Below are 17,821 nucleotides of genomic sequence, written 5' to 3'. Positions count from 1 at the left end.
AGGCTCAGGATGGACATGTCATCCAGGGAGTGGGAGGGGGAGTTCAAGTGGTTCGTGACTGGAAGGTGCTGTCGTTTGTCGTGAATGGAGCGTAGGTGTTCTACAAAGCGGTCTCTGATTCTTCGCTTGGTGTCACCGATGTAGAGGAGGCCACATCGGGAACAGTGGATACAATAGATCACATTAGCAGATGTGTAGGTGAACATCTGTCTGATGTGGAAGGTTTTTTGGGGCCTGGGATGGAGGTGAGGGGGAAGGTGTAAGTGTAGCACCTCCTGCAGTTGCAGGGAAAGGTGCCGGGGGTGGTGGGGCTTGTGGGGAGTATGGAGCACACGAGGGAGTCACAGAGAGAGCGGTCCCTATGGAAGGCGGAGGGCTGCACGTTCTATGGGGGAGAGGTTGGAGTGAGTGAGAGGGATGAGGGCTCTCCGCTCCAACCTTAACCTCACCATCAAACCCGCGGATAAGGGAGGCACAGTTGTGGTATAGTGCACTGAACTTTACATAGCTGAGGCCACCTCCTACTGACACCTCCTCCTACTGCCCCCTTGATCATGACCCCACCCCCGACCACCAAAACATCATATCCCAGACCATCCACAACCTCATCACTTCAGGTGACCTCCCACCTACAGCCTCCAAACTCATCATTCCCCAAGCCCGCACCGCCCGTTTCTATCTCCTTCCCAAAATCCACAAACCTGACTGCCCTGGCCAACCTATCGTCTCTGCCTGCTCCTGTCCCGCTGAACGTATCTTTGCTTACCTAGACTCTATTTTCTCCCCCCTGGTCCAGGAACTCCCCACCTACTCCAGGACATCACCCATGCCCTCCACCTCCTCCAAGACTTCCAATTCTCTGGCCCCCAGCACCTCATCTTCACTATGGACATCCAATCCCTGTATACTTGCCTTCCCCATGCAGATGGCCTAAAAGCCCTCCGCTTCTTCCTCTCCTGCAGGCCCAACCAATTCCCCTCCACTGACAACCTGATCCATTTAACTGAACTTGTACTTAACCTTAACAACTTCTCCTTCAACTCCTCCCATTCCTACAGACTAACGCGATGGCCATGGGAACCCGCATGGGCCCAAGCTATGCCTGCCACTTCGTAGGATACATGGAACAATCCCTCTTCCGCAGCCGCACTGGCCCTATCCCCCACCTCGTCCTCCGTTACATTGATGACTGTATCGGCGCTGCCTTGTGCTCCCACGAAGAGCTTGAACAGTTCATCTACATTACTAACGCCTTTCACCGCAACGTCAAGTTCACCTGGACCATCTCTGATACCTCTCTCTCCTTCTTGGGCCCGTCTGTCTCCATCTCTGGTGACCACCTCGAAACTGATATCTATTTCAAGCCCACTGACTCCCACAGTTACCTAGACTACACCTCCTCTCACCCACCTTCCTGCAAGAATTGGATCCCCTACTCCCAATTCCTCCGCCGCATCTGCTCCCAAGATGAGGCGTTCCACTCCCGAACATCCCGGATGTCTTCGCATTTCAAGGACCGCAACTTCACCCCTTCAGTGGTCGAAAACGCCCTCGACCGCATCTGTTGCATTTCCTGCACGTCAGCCCTCACACCCCATCCCCGCAAAGAAAATAAAGACAGAATCCCCCTTGTGCTCACATATCATCCCACTAACCTCTGGATTCAATGCATCATTCTCTGCCACTTCCGCCCCTGCAATGTGACCCCACTACGAAGGATATATTTCCCTCCCTTTCCCTCACCTTTACCTGCCTTCCGTAGGGACCGTGCTCTCTGCGACTTCCTCGTCAGCTCCATACTCCCCACTAGCCCCCCCCCCCCCTGGCACCTTTCCCTGCAACTGCAGGAGGTGCTACACCTCCCCCCTCACCTCCATCCCAGGCCCCAAAAAACCTTCCACATCAGACAGATGTTCACCTGCACATCCGCTAATCTATTGTATTCATTGCTCCCGATGTGGCCTCCTTTACGTCGGTGAGACCAAGCGGAGACTGCTTTGTAGGGCACCTGCGCGCGGTTCACGACAAACGACAACACCTTCCAGTCACGAACCACTTGAACTCCCCTTCCCACTCCCTGGACGACATGTCCATCCTGAGCCTCCTCCACTGTCACAACGATGCCACCTGGAAACTGGAGGAGCAGGACCTCATATTCCGCCTTGGGAGCCTACAACCCAATGGTCTCAATGTGGACTTTACTAGCTTCAAACTCTCCCCACCCCCAACCTCATCCCATGACCAACCCTCCCTCTCATCCCTGCCTCCTTGACCTGTCTGTCTTCTCTCCCGCCAATCTGTGCAACCCACCTCACTGACCAATCCCCACCATTGCCTACCTGCACTCACCTATCGCCATCCCACCTACCTTCCCCAGCACCTCTTATCCCCGCCTCCTTGACCTGTCCATCTTCTCTCCCACCTATCCACTCCTCCCACCTCACTGACCAATCCCCACCACTACCTACCTGCACTCACAAATCACCATCCCACCTACCTTCCCCAGCCCGATCCCCCACTCTCTATTTATTTGAGCCTCCTTCCCCTCCCCCATTTCTGAAGAAGGGTCCTGACCTGAAACGTCAGCTTTCCTGCTCCTCTGATGCTGCCTGGCTTGCTGTGCTCCTCCAGCTCCACACTGTGTCATCTCAGACCCCAGCATTGGCAGTTCTTACTATCTCGAAGTCGAACAGAATCTAGGGCAACAGTGCATCCCTTCCCAATGAGCTCAATGCACTCTACGCTCACTTTGAACAGAAAGGCAGTAAAATGATGTCAACTATTCCAAGATCCTCGGTTCCACCAGTACTCTCAGTTTACTGCCGCAGACGTCAGATTGGCCTCCTTGACAGTGAACCCATGGAAAGTGACTGTCCCGGATGGAGTCCTCGGCCATGCACTCAGATATCGCGCAGACAAGCTGACAGGAATATACACAGAAACCTTTAACCTCTCCTTACTATGATCTGAAGTCCCCAGATGCTTCAAGAAGACCACAATCATTCTGGTGCCAAAGAAAAGTCATGCATCGTGCCTCAATGACTACTGCCCAGTGGCTCTGACCTCCATTATTATGAAGTGCTTTGAGAGGTTAGTCATGCCTCACATCAACTCCAGCCTCTAGATTGCCTTGATCCCTTACAGTTCGCCTACTGGTGCAACAGGTCCACGGTAGACGCTATCTCCCTGGCCCTACACTCTGAATCATCTGGATAACAAGCACACCTATGTCAGGCTTCTACTTATTAAATCACAGAATCCCTGCAGTGTGGAAACAGGCCATTCGGCCCATCAAGTCCACGCTGCCCCTCTGAAGAGCATCCCACCCCAACTCATTCCCCTACCCCTGCATTTCCCATGTCTAACCCACGTAACCTAAACATCCCTGGGCACTACGGGCAATTTAGCACGGCCAATCCACCTAACCTGCACATCTTTGGACTGTAGGAGGAAACCGGACCACCCAGAGGAAACCTACGCAGACACGGGGAGAATGTGCAAACTCCACACAGACAGTCGCCCAAGGGTGGAATCGATCTCAGGTCCCTGGCGCTGTGAGGCAGCAGTGCTAACCACCAAGACACTGAGCCACCCCCTTTTTTTTTGAGAAATATGTATATATTAACTATAGTTCCACCTTCAACACCATATAACTCGTCTTCTAAGGTCTCAGTTGCCCACTCTGTAACTGGATCCCTGACTTCCTGACCCACAGACCGCAATCAGTAACGATGGGTGACAACACCTCTTCAACAATAATCCTCAACACTGGTGCTCCACACTTACTATAATCCTTAAACACCAACGGTTGTGTGGCCAAATACCACCCCCAACTCCATTTAGAAATTTGCTGATGATGCCACTGTTGTAGATCAGATCTGAAACAATGATGAGACAGAATACAGGAAAGAGATTGTGTGCTTAGCGGCAGGTGTAAAGACAACAATCTCTCCATCAATGTCTGCAAAACAAAGGAGCTGGTCATTGACTTCAAGAGGTGGAGTGGAGGGAATGCCCCTGTCTGCATCAATGGTGCTGAAATGGAGCATCAAGTTCCTGAGAGTGATGATCACAAAAAAAACTGTCCTGGTCCACCCATGTTGTCGTGACGGTCAAGAAAACACAAAAAGGTCTCTATTTCCTCAGGAGGATAAGGCATTTGGCATTCTTACCAAATTTTATAAATGCACCACTGAAAGCATTCTACCTGGATGGATCATGGCATGGTACAGCAATGCTCTTCCCAAGACTGGAAGAAACTAAAGCTGTGAACACAGCCCAGGTCATCACACAAACGAACCTCCTGTCCACTAACTCCATCTATACTTCCCTTTGCTTTGGGAAAGCAACTATCATAATCAAAGACCCTTCCCACCCCGCTTATACTGTCTTCCAACTTCTTCTGTCAGGCAGAAGATATAAAAGTTTGAACTCACATACAAATATTCAAGAATTGCTTCTTCTTTGCTGTTTCAGACTTTTGAGCAGAGCTCTCAAATGTTAATGTTGAGATCTCTCTGCACCTTCTCTGCAGCTGTAACACTATATTCTGCACTCAATTCTGCAACCTGATGCACTTTGTATGGTATGATCTGCCTGAACTGCATGCAAAACAACACTTTTCACTGTGTCTTGGTGCATGTGACAATAATTAATCAATCAACAAAACTACCAGGAGAGACCAGGAACCGAGGGCACAGCCTCAGAGTGAAGAGACGACGACCCTTTAGAACTCAGATATGGAAGAATTTCTTCAGACAGAGGGTGGTGAATCTGTGGGATTCATTGCCACAGAACACTGTGGAGGCCAAGTCATTGAGTGCATTGAAGACAGAGATAGATGGGTTCCTGATCCGGAAGTGGATCAAGAGTTACAGGGAGAAGGCAGGAGAATGGGGTTCAGAAACATATCACCCATGATTGAATACTGAAGCAGACTCAATGGGCTGAATGGCCTAATTCTGCTCCTAAACCTCATGGTCTTATGGCCTTTTGAAAATTATTCTAAGATGAAGAAATGTCTTTGTACAATGATATACACAACTGTATGAGTTCTTCTTGTTGTACTGAATAACTATCCACTGCTTAAATCCTTACTTCCTGTTCTTTGTCACAAGACTTTATCATCATCAATTGAATCAGTAAGCATATCATTATCAATATGGTTTTTAGTGTTAATGTATTTTTCTCATAATACTGAAATATTTATAAATATTCCATCCAAAGGTCAAAACATACCTTGAATTCCATGTCGAGCAATATGGTTGTAAACGTGTTTGAGGTGGCAGCCTGGTTGAAAGGTGCCACCATTTGGATAGAAATCGTAATGGGCTACAGGCTGTTTGATTCCCACACTCAATCCCATATGTTCTTTTGTAAATGTGTGAAGTGCGTCAACAAAATTTGCATCATCAGGAGATAATCGATCCGTTGCTGACATGCCTTCAAACAGTGGTCCAGCTGGGTCGAGACCTGAACAATAAACAATGAACACAATGCATTATTTTTAAAAGAAACTTGTTTAATTAACACATTTTATCATTTCATGATGGTTGAAATGCTCTTTAGCCAATTAAGTCTTTTTCTTGTATTATGATCACTGTTGTAATGGAGACAACATGCAGCAATTTATGCACAGACTTAACTGACAAACAGTGATCAAATAAATTACCATATCATCAACTTCTGTTCTGAAATAAGTATTAGCAAATCCTGGCATATTAGCCCTTTTCTTTGTGTAGTTCCAAATAATATTTATGTCCACATGTGAAACCGGAAGGAAGATGGACTGATGGAACTGATGCAGAGTCATTGGTCTCAAAATGTTAACTCTGCTTTCTTCCCACAGATGCTGCCAGGCCTACTGAGTTTAGCCAACAATTTCTTTTCCTGTAAAAGTCTTTGTCTGTAAATCATCTAAGTAGCCAATAAATATTCAGTAGTTCGGATAAGTCTGGTTTCCATTCCCTTATGTCAAAGGTATGCAAACCCTACTTGTGGTATTAATGCAGCACATGCAACAGTGCAGAGTCCTTCAATACTATACAGAAGTGTGAGACTAGATTTCTGTTTAATTCTTTTGATCCTGCATCCTTGTACAGAAGTTCTATAAGCAGGTAATTAATTATCTGCATCACAATTTTTAGCATTATGTTTGACTACAGACTTAAGGACACCATGGTGGCACAGTGATCAGTAGCACGGTCTCACAGTGCCAGGTACCCAGGTTCAATTCCAACCTTGGCTGACTATCTGTGGGGTGTTTGCACGTCATCCACGTGGTGCTCCAGTTTCCTTTCACAATCTAAAGATGTGCAACATAGGTGGATTGGCCAAGTTGAATTGTCCTGTAGTATCTAGGAATGTGCAGGCTAGGTGGGTTGGACATAGGGAAGTTTGGATTATAGGGATAGGGTAGGATGTTCTTTAGAGGGTTGGTGCAAACTCAATGGGCTGAATGGCCTCTATGTGCACTGTAAGGATTCTGTTTCCACACCACAAATGAAATATTTTGAGACATTAATCAGTTTGCAATTGCTTTTCAGACACAGATCTCACACTACTTCTAAGAACATTGTATAACGCGAAATATTTTGTTTATAATGAAGAAACCTCAAAGCAATGTAGTCAGATAGTTTGAAATGTATCTTACTTCAGGGATTTCTGCTATAATGTATCTTATTTTACAACACTCTGAAACATTGATATGAGTTTCCACAAGGTAGCAACACTGAAATAATATTGACAATCTCCTGCCTTATATAATTCCTTATTGTAGAGCAGGAAAGACACAGGAACAACTTGTTTATCTACTGTTTGGAAGAGGAATCAAATATGCTAAACCTAGAGGAAGAGACTGCTATTATTCACATGACTAATAATATACAACTAATGGACACTAACACTAGAGTTGCAGTCCTTAGTATTTCACTGCTGTATCATTTCCAGTTAACATGGAGGTCAGCAGACAGGAAAAAGTGAAAAATAGATTTAAAACAGGAAAGAAACGTGAGGTATATTTAGATACCTGTTTAAGATCAACTCAGGGCCTTACCTGATCCATATAGGAATAAAATATGCTATACATAGTCAATGTATGATTATAAATTGAATAGCATAGTAATAGGGTGCTGCTACAGTAAAGAATCAGAAATCCCAGCATCATTGTAAAAATAAATTTAAATTTCTTGAACAGATTGGTATACTTGGCATCTTAAGGCAGAAGAATACTGAAAACTTCCCAGCAGTCTGGTACCCAGAAATATAGAGTATTACCGATCCAAGATTGAATCTCAATTTTGATCAAACTTCATATGGGTACCGTATGTTCATTCAAAAAAGGGAATAAGAATAGCCAAAGGAACAGATAGTTGAAAGTATTTGTAAACCATTTTGTTTCAGATTATGACTGGGTGGCTGCAATGTCTCATTTTTATGTTTTACCTTGAACCTGTAAAGCTTTAAGGTATTAGCTTTTCATGTGAGACTGTGAAACAGCAAGGATTTAGAGAGGAAAAGTGGATTTACGCTTTACAGAAATATAAAACCCTAAAATACTGCCATTTACAAGGAAGTGCATAGTTTGTGAACAATTTCAATTTAGCAGTGGAAATATAAGTGTACAATGGAAAGAGGGGTGCATTCTGAATTTGCGTGTATTATGTGGATACAGAAAATAGCCAAATGTCTCCCTGAGTATTTTCTGTTTATGGCTATGATGGAGAAGAAACATTTAATGAAGCTTAGAACAGGTCTGAGAAGTACTTGATAACACAGTCATATCAGATGATGCTAGTAGCAAACAGAATGATTGCTTCTGCCATTGTTGCCATGACTATGAATTTTAATTAGTTTAAGGTTCCTCTTCATTGATCACTGTGCAGTTGCTAAGGAAACATTTATTTTCAATGCAATTGACTTCAGATGCAACATGCAGTGCTTCATGACTGTTGTAATATGCAGCACATATGGTTCAGTATTATCTAATAGTATTCAGTAATGATGAAGCCTTAAATAGGAGCTTACACACCAGCAGTGCAGAAGTGGAGTCTGGTTCTGATATATGTTTTTACTATTTACTACTGCCTGTTTTTGACTGCATTGATACAGCTTGACGTTTTTGATATAGGCAAGAAGAAAATGTCATAGGATTCAAAGGTAAAGCTAATTTCTTTATAGGATGTGGGTATTGCTGGTAAAGCCTGAACATGCTACTCATCCCTAAGTGCCCATGAGCTGAGTGGTTAAGTCATTACAGCGGCCAGTCAAGGATCAACTGCAGTCCATGTAAGAATGGACCTGGTCACAAGTAAGCTAAACCAAGCAAGATACCCTTTCCTAAAGGACATTAGTTATATGTTGTAAAACAATCTGTCATAGTTTCATAAAAACTGAAAGTACTGATGTTGTAAGTCAGGAACAACAACAGACGTTGCTGGTAAAGCTCAGCAGGTCTGGCAGCATCTGTGAAGAAAAGAATCAGAGTTAACATTTCAGGTCCGGTGACCCTTCCTCAGAACAGGACCCGAAATGTTGACTCTGATTTTTTCTCTACAGATGCTGCCCGACCTGCTGAGCTTTTCCAGCAACTTCTGTTTTTGTTCCTGTAATACTTTTATGGTCATTACTGAGAATAGCATTCTCTTCAAGAAAATTGAAATTTAAAATCCACCCACAACCGTTGTGAGATTTGAACTTGTACCTCCAGAGCAATAAATGGTGTTTCTACAGTGCTAGACCTGTGAAATTACCATTACACTACCATTTCTTTCTAAAGGATAGACACTTGAAAGAAAAGGAATTGTAGCACAATGGAGATAAAAGAAAGCGAGGGAGAGTATTTCAAGTGTTCTTTCAGAGTTGACACAAGCACAATGGGCTGAATTGACTCCTCCTATGTTCTATGATTCTGCAGAGACATTTGGGGATTTGTCTATTTTGAGTGTTGACTAGACCACATGGGACATTGTTCCTGTGGTAACCTGCCTTTGGCAATTAGCTAAGAATGTAAACTAGATTTAAAAAACATTTTTCTTGCTTAGCCCTTGCATAAGATTATTTTTGAGTCTGATGAACTGTACACACCTTAAGCATCATAACCTGTCTTTTTTCTTTAGATGTCCTAACTGACCAGCTCAGCATTTCCAGCATTTTCTGCTCTCATTTCAGATTCCCAACAAAGGCAATTTTTCTATCTTTTTTATATTAGGTCATTCTCCATTGTAGCACATATTAACTGGATGGTACAATTCCCCTTCCACCACTGTCAAGTCAGGATTAGGGAGAAACTTGGTTATTTACTCTATTCTATTAGTGGGAGCTCCTCAAGGCAGGTTTAGTTGGCAGTACACTAGCTTTGTCAATTTATGGTTATTTTATGAATTTGATACAATGCTTACTGTCAGCCCAGTGGATTTTTTCATCTCATCAGAAGGCTTGTTTCCTCGTCATCCTTTTCTCAAGACTGTGAGGTGGAAAGTTCATTTGTACTCTCAAACTGTAGAAAATTGGAGAATGGTCTGATTAAGATCTTTAAAATGTTAAAATAAGTCAACTGGGGAGATACAGAGAAAGTATTTCCTCTGAGGTTGGATAAAATTTGAGCAAAGGCCATTTAGGAGGGAATCAGGAAAGTTTAGTAGAAATTTGAAATTGTCTTCCCCAAAAGGATATGGATGCTAGGAATATTGGAGCTTTCAATATGAGGTCAATTAATCTTTGTCAGTTAAGTGTACAAAGGGATGTGGCACTTGGCCAGGAAATTGAATTGGGTTACAGATCTGCCATGAGTAAAAGGCAGAAAAGGCTCAAGGAGTTGAATGGCCCATTCTATTTATACATTACCATTGTTGCTAAGGACACAAACTTTCTCTTCCTATTCACAGTCCTTCCTTGGCCTCTCTGCCTCCCACTGTCTGTAATCTCTCCCAGCCCTATAACACTCCAAGAAATCTTCACTCTCATTCTGACTTCCTGCGCATTTCCAATTATAATTATGCCATCATTGGTGGCCATGCCTTCAGTTGCCTTGGCTCCAATTTCTGGAATACCCTCTAAAACACCTCCTAGTCTCTCTACCTCTTTTAAGACATTCCTATAAAACCTACTTCTTTAACCAAGCTTTTGACGATCTGTCCCTGTGTGGATCAGTTTCATGGTTATTTTAAAATGTTCTATTGAAATCTTTGCCTTGAGCCATTTCATACACTAAGTATAAACCCTTTTAAAGAGAACATGATGCAAGTTTAACCGGTAGGCATATCTCATTGTGTTTAATTCAGAATGAAACAACTTCATGAAAATCAGATGTCATCATATAAGCTGCCCTCTATTCATTAAGTTTACTGAGAGAACACACTTAAATTGCTGTCAATTATCTGAATTGTTCTGGCCATTTTGCCTTGAATTAGGGATTGTTTAAAAATAGCAAGCTGATTCTCAATAATGCTGAACGATGGAAATTAGAACTATACAAATAATTTTGCTGGTGAACTTTGATTTTTTTCTTTAAGCCATTATTAAGAATGTGCTCTCCTCCAGGAGAATTTTACAGAAATCTTGGATAGTATCTCCAAGTTTATCATGTTCCTTGTACCATATTTTCAATATTACCTGTTATTCTTCCAATTTTGTTTGGCCCAGTGACATAATTTCCAGCAAATCCTGAAACGTGAGCTCCAAGACTGTATCCAATCAGATGAACATTTCCTTTCGGAAACCCAAAGAATTCCTGAGAATGTGAAAGATTCACACTTACGTTAGGAGTTACTGGCAATCTTCAAATGCCCAATGGAAAATTCCTGCAGGATTAAAATTAATGACTGCACTGCCACCAGGAAGCAAACGATAGGAACTGGAGATATGTGAGTGACTTATTGTGTGTTGCATTAAATGATATAATTGCTGTCAACTACAGATATGAAATAGTCAAATGATAAAATTAACACCATTAACTGAAACAGATGATCTGCTATTTTATCTTGATGCTCTTGTGGGAACAGTGCATAAGTTGGTTACCACATTTCCCTACATTACAACAATGACTACAATTCACAAGTACATTAGCCGTTAAACAATCTGCGATGTCCAGAGGTTGAGAGTGGTGGTCTATAAATACAACTAGTTCCATATTATGTTGGGAGTTTGTGTTCAAGAAATACATCTTTGAAAAATATACAAATTAGACTAAAAATGTTTACATTGAAAGTGAAATATTTTGTGCGATAGTGTTTTTGTTTAGTATAAGTTACACTAGGGTGTAGCCTATAAAAACAAACCTTGCTGTCGGTATAGTAGCAGTGCTGAGGATTTTTTGCCACTGGAGTATTATAATATAACAATGGTTAAAATTCCAGAGAATTTGAAAGTGCTGGAATAATGCGGTATTCATTTTCTTGTTTATATAAAGTGAAATTCAACAGTAGTTCAAGGACAGCCTAACAATCTGGGCTAATCGGTTCCAAGGGGAGATTTTTCACTGTGAAATTTATATCATGTATTTGACTTGAATTTCAGGAAGTTTTATCCATATATATACCATACAGCAATGAATCCATTTCCAAAAAAAATGAACAGCTTAACTCTGAGGAACACGCACAGCTTATCTACCAACAACAATAAATGTGGATCCTGCAGTAACCTACTGAGAGGCCAGCCATATTTCAGCACATATCAAAGCTTTGCACACTCATCCCCTAGTTACTCAGTCAGGCGGTACTGAACCCTTTGAGTCATATCTTGTCCTGAGCTGAACTTTAACCTCACTTTATCACCTATTCCCTGCATCTCCACAAATCACCTGATCCATCGCTTACATCCCTCTCTAATGTCTCAGAAACTTTTATTCATAATTCTACTTCCACATTCAGTGCTCTTTGTTGAGATTGCAACTGCATCCTGTTAAAACTCCCATTAAAAACAGAAGCAGGAGGTAACAATTTTGGCTCCTTGAGCCAGCTGAATAATTGAACAAAACCCTAACAAAACCCTGTTGGTGCCCTAACTCCACTTCCCTGCCTATCCCCAACAACTCTCAAGTTATTCAGAACTCTGCTGTGCACATCCTGTCCTATCACACCTGAGTCCTTGGGTTTGTTGGGCTACGATTTCTCCCTGTTCAAACTGTCATCTTTCAGAAATTCCTCCATGACTACTTCACATCTATGTCTGTGACCTTTTCCAGCTCTCTCTTTCTGAGAGAATTTACATCATTCCCTCATTTCTGTTCTCTTGTGCATTCTGTCTCCACTGCTGCACTGTCAGTGACAAAGTCTTCTGCCATCTCAATCTTACTCACAAATGTTCTCCTTTAACTCTTTCACTTTGTCTTCTTTGGACTCTAGCTTTAAATGCTCCTTCAAAAACTTTCAGAACCAAACCTACAGTCCTCTCTCTTAATGCTTCAATTGATTTGTGTCCATTTCTCTTTTGTGACTTTTCTTAGAACACTGCAGTCCTACAACAGCTATTTTATTTGCCTTTTGATTGACTGTATTTGAAAATTGTTTGCATAAACAAGAAACATTTTCTGCTGGAATCAATTTTTTGCATTTAGTGATATAAGGTAAGAATTCTGTATGATAGAAAAGAATGAGAATGATTTGGGGAGATAACATCATTTTGAAGTTGGTTATAGTTCCAGGATGTACCAGAAGGTGGCACAGCCACCTATCCTAGATTGGTATGACAAGATCACCACTTTTCCAGCAAAGCAGAACAATTTAACAAAAGTATTTAAAATGTCAATGCAGTATTTGTAGTTCAATTGTTTTATCCCAACTCTGGGCATTTATTGGCTTTAAATGTGCAATCACAGTAGTTTCTGATTATATTTGTGCAAGATATTGATGAATGATTTATAATAAGGACATATTGCAAAATTTAGTAGGTAGAAATATGTCTTGGGTGGAGAAGCAAATCAGGTTCTATTGGATCGGCCACCTGTTCTATGCAGACGTTTAATCCTATTGCAGCTAATTAAATTCAAAAAAGGCTGGACACCTAATGGGCAAATTCCCAGCACTTGCAGACTTTTGAATATTAACACGTATTGACTTCAGAAATTATGGAATACATTAAGATACTTCAAATCATACATTTTAAGTTAGAAAAAGCTAATACACAGCATCATAATATTTAACCATTTGTTTGTGATGTAAACTATTCTTATTGAAATGTCTGTGATATGCAAACTCTCTTATTACAGCTTTACATTTCCTTCAACTGTGATTTACAGGGTTTCAGTATGTTATCCTGAAATAAAAGCCTGTGTACTATATCCAGAGCCATTTTGGAGAATGCAGTTAAAGGGAAATCCCTCCACAACACTTGAACATACATTCAAACACAGGAATTAGAAGCAGGAGTCGACCCCTTAGCCTCTCAAGCCTGTTTCAACATTCAGTTAAGACCACAGGTGATCCATTTACTCCACATCCTTCTTTACCACCCATTACATTTTACCCCTTGGTTTTCAAGAATCTAACTTAAACAATGCTGGATAATGAGTCATTGTCTTGTGCAGAAGGTGGCATTTGTTGGTGAAATTTAAGTTGTGACATTTAAAGGTCTATAACATAGACGTAGCTTTATGTGTATATAACATAGAGTATAACATGGCGGCAGAGTAGCAGTGCAGCGTGAGGGCTTCTGTCCGAGCTCATCTGCTCTGTTCGCTTTTACATTTTTTCTTCTTTCACTGTTTTCTTTTCTTACTTTAATCTACCTACCTTCTGTGGAGAGTGAGCTTATGCAACTCAGAGGAGGGCAAGCTCAGCGCATGGGAGATTGTGCCATCACAGGGAGAGCAAGCCCAACGTGCTGGTGAGAGAGATCACCCAGCATCTGTGTCAGCATCGATAGCGGGCAGCTCCAGGTCTCCTGGCATCTGTGGTGGCAGCGAGAGCAGGCAGCTCCAGGTCTCCTGGCATCTGTGGCAACAACAAGAGCAGGCAGCCCTAGGTCTCCTGGAGAGCAGGCCAAAGCAGAGGAGATCGAGCCTTTGCAGACAGTGCAAAGTCAGCATGGCTAAGCACTTAAGAAAGACTGCTGAACTTCTAACTTAATTTCTTTATTTTTCTACTTTATACTAAGAAGGACTGTAATGTTTAACTTTTAACTTTGTTTCTTTATTCTTCTACTTTGTATCTAAGATTTTGTACCTAGGTAGCTCTGAACCTAAGATGGTACCAGGAATGGCAACATTGTACACTTTTCACTGTACTCCTGTACTTCTTACTTGAGTACACATGACAATAAAATCCAATTCTAATTCTAGAAAAGCGAACAGTTTACTCTCTATCAATTCGGGTGATACTGGATGTGTCATAATGATGGAACTTCAAGACACGACACAGGGAATAGTGGAATATGGCCTTCCAACTCATGAATATCTTCACCGCCGAATCCTAATTTCAGCCTGATCAATCATTGTGTGGTTTTTATGTTGGCGCGATTCTCCCGTGGTGTACCTCAGAGAAACTGAGACTGTTGGAAATCCAGGAAGGTTGCCTGAGTTTGAAGGTTGATGAATCATAGAGCTGTAGACAGACCTTTCGGTCCAACTCATCCGTGCTGACTAGATATCCTAAATTAATCTAGTCCCATTTGCTAGCATTTGGCCCATATCCCTCTAAACCCTTCCTATTCATATACCCATGCAGATGCCTTTTAAAAGTTGTAATTGTACCAGCCTCCAACACTTCCCCTGGCAGCTCATTCCATACATGCAGCATCCTCGGTGTGGAAAATGTTGCCCCTTCAGTCCTTTTTATATCTTTTCCCTCTCACCTTAAAACTATGTCCTCAAGTTATGGACTCACCCACGCTGGGGAAAAGACCTTTGCTATTCACCTTTTCCATGCCCCTTATGATTTTGTAAATGTCGATAAGGTCACCCCTCAGCCTGCGACACACCAGGCAGAATAGCCCCAGTCTATTCAGCCCCTCTGAACAGCTCAAACCCTCCAACCCCGGCAACATCCTTGTAAATCTTTTCTGAACCCTTTCAAGTTTCACAACATCCTTCCTATAGCAGGGAGATCAGAATTGAACACAGTATTCCAAAAGTGGCCTAACCAATGTCCTGTAGAGCTGCAACATAACCTCCCAAATCCTACACTCAAGTCACAAACCAATAAAGGCAAGCATACTAAACACTTCCAAGGAACTATGAACCTACACTCCAAGATGTCTTTGTTCAGCGACACTCCTCAGGACCTTACCATTAAGTGTGTAAGTCCTACCCTGGTTTGCCTTTCCAAAATGCGGCACATCACATTTATCTAAATTAAACACCATCTGCAACTCTTCAGCCCATTGGCCTATCTGATCGAGGTCCTGTTGCACTCTGAGGTAAATTTCTTTGCTGTCCACTACACCCCTAATTTTGGTGTCATCTGCAAACTTACTAACCATACCTCCTATGTTCACATCCACATCATTGATATAATGATGAAAAGCAGTGGACCCAGCACCAATGCTTGTGGCACACCACTGGTCACAGGCCTCCAGTATGAAAAGCAACCCTCTGTCTCCTACCTTCGAGCCAGTTCTGCATCCATGTCCCTGTAGTCCATGAGATCTACCCTTGCTAATCAGTCTACTATGCGGAACCTTGTCAAAGTCTATATAGATCACGTTCACCACTCTGCCTTCATCAATCTTCTTCATTACTTCATCAAAAAAATTAAATCAAGTTATGAGACACGATTTCTCATACACAGAGGCATGTTGGCTATCCCTAATCAGTCCTTGCCTTTCCAAATACATGTAAATCCTGTTCCTCAGGATCCCCTCTAACAATGTGCCCACCACTGATATCAGACTCACTGGTCTATAGATCCATGGCTTTTCCTTACCACTTTTCTTAAACAGCTGCACCATGATAGTCAACCACCAGTCTTCCGGCTCCTTCTCTGTGGCTATTGATGATACAAGTATCTCAGCAAGGGACCCAGCAATCTCTTTCCTAGCTTCCCACAGAGTTCTAGGGTACAACTGATCAGGTCCCAGGGATTTATCCAGCCTTATGTATTTTAAGACATCCAGCACCTCCTTTTCTGCAATATGAACATTTTTCAAGATGCCGTTATTTATTTCACTGACCTCTCTAGCTTCTATATCCTTCTCCACAATAAACAATGACGCAAAATACTTGTTTAGTATATCCCACAGCTTCTGCGGTTCCACACATTGGCGGCCTTACTGATCTTTAAAGGGGATTATTCTCTCCCTGCTTACTCTTTTGTCCATAATGTATTTGTAGAATTCCTTTGGATTCTCCCTAACTTTATCTGCCAAAACTCTCTCATGTCGCCTTTTTGCCATCCTGATTTCCCCTTAAGTATACCCCAACTACCTTTATACTCTTCCAGGGATTCAGTTGATCCCTGCTGTCTATACCTGACATATGTTTCCTTCTTTGTCTTGACCAAAACCTCAATTTCTCTAGTCATCCAGCATTCCCTACACCTACCATCCTTTACCTAACAGGAACATACTGTCTCTGGACTCTCGTTATCTCATTTTTGAATGCTTCCCATTTTCCAGCAATGCCTTTATCTGCAAATATCCAACGCCAATCAACTTTTGAAAGTTCTTGCCTAAAACCATCAAAATTAGCCTTCTTCCAGTTTATAACTTTAACTTTTAGATCCGGTCTATCCTTTGCCATCACTATTTTAAAACTAATAGAATTATGATCACTGGCCCTAACGTGGATCCCCCAGTCACCTGTCCTGCCTTATTCCCAACAGTAGGTCAAGTTTTGCTCCTTATCTAGTAGGTACATCCACATACTGAATTAGAAAATTTTCTTATACACATTTAAATTTGTCTCTATCCAAGTCCTTAACGCCTTGGCAGTCCCAGTCTATGTTTGGAAAGTTAAAATCCCCTACCATTACCACCCTATTATTCTTACAGGTACCTGAGATCTCCTTACAAATTTGCTTCTCAATTTCCTGCTGACTATTGGGGATTTATAGTACAATCCCAATCAGGGGATCATCCTATTTTTATTTCTCAGTTCCACCCAAATAACTTCCCTGGATGTACTCCCAGGAATTTCCTCCTTAAGTACAGCTGTAAAGTTATTCCTAATCAAATATGCCACACCCCCTCCTTTCTTGTCCCCCTTTCTATCCTTCCTATAGCATCTAAACCCTGGAACATTAAGCTGCCGGTCCTGTCTATCTCTGAGCCATGTCTCTGTAATGGCTATAATATCCCAGTCCCATGTTCTCAACCATGCCCTGATTTCATCTGCCTTACCCGTTAGGCTTTTTACATTTAAATAAATGCAGTTTAATTTATCAGTTCTACCTCGTTCTCTGCTTTGTTTCTGCCTGCCTTGACTGTTTGACTTGCTCCTTTTCCCAACTGCACCTGCGATAGAGTTAGGGTTAGGGTTAGTCTCAGACTGATCTCTTTTCTCACTATCTCCCTGTGTCTCCCCCCACCCACTAGTTTACATCCTCCCGAGCAGCACTAGCAAAGCTCCCCAGCCGTATATTAGTCCCCTTCAAATTCAGGTGCAATTCGTCCTACTTATCCAGGTCAATTCTATCCCAGAAGAGATTCCAATGATCCAAACATGTGAATCCTTCTCCCCTGCACCAGCTCCTCAGCCACGCATTCATCAGCTCATCCTCCTATTCCTACTCTCACTAGCTCATGGCACTGGGAGTAATCCAGATATTACTATCCTCAAGGACCTCCTTTTTGAATTCCTGCCTGATTTCCTGTATTCTCTCCTCAGAATCTCGTCCTATTCTCTTCCTATATTGTTAGTTCCAATATATACAACAAACTCCAGCTAGTC

At 42.3% G+C, this 17,821-nt stretch overlaps 1 protein-coding gene across 1 annotated transcript in view; it reads right to left on the bottom strand.

The window, feature by feature from the left end:
• lipca (lipase, hepatic a) overlaps positions 1 to 17,821 on the bottom strand; it is a 74,379-nt gene that overhangs the window by 10,801 nt on the left and 45,757 nt on the right. Inside the window, exons 4-5 of the mRNA XM_048615925.1 lie at positions 10,612 to 10,729; positions 5,239 to 5,472 (exon numbers count right to left, since the gene is read on the bottom strand). Coding sequence (XP_048471882.1) covers positions 5,239 to 5,472; positions 10,612 to 10,729 — 352 coding nt within the window. The remainder of the gene's footprint in view (positions 1 to 5,238; positions 5,473 to 10,611; positions 10,730 to 17,821) is intronic.

The sequence above is a fragment of the Rhincodon typus genome, chromosome 33, assembly GCF_021869965.1.
Source record: "Rhincodon typus isolate 14 chromosome 33, sRhiTyp1.1, whole genome shotgun sequence".
NCBI classification, from domain to species: domain Eukaryota; kingdom Metazoa; phylum Chordata; class Chondrichthyes; order Orectolobiformes; family Rhincodontidae; genus Rhincodon; species Rhincodon typus.
The sequence above is the reverse complement of the archived record's forward strand: the minus strand, read 5'-3'. Positions and strand labels throughout refer to the sequence as shown.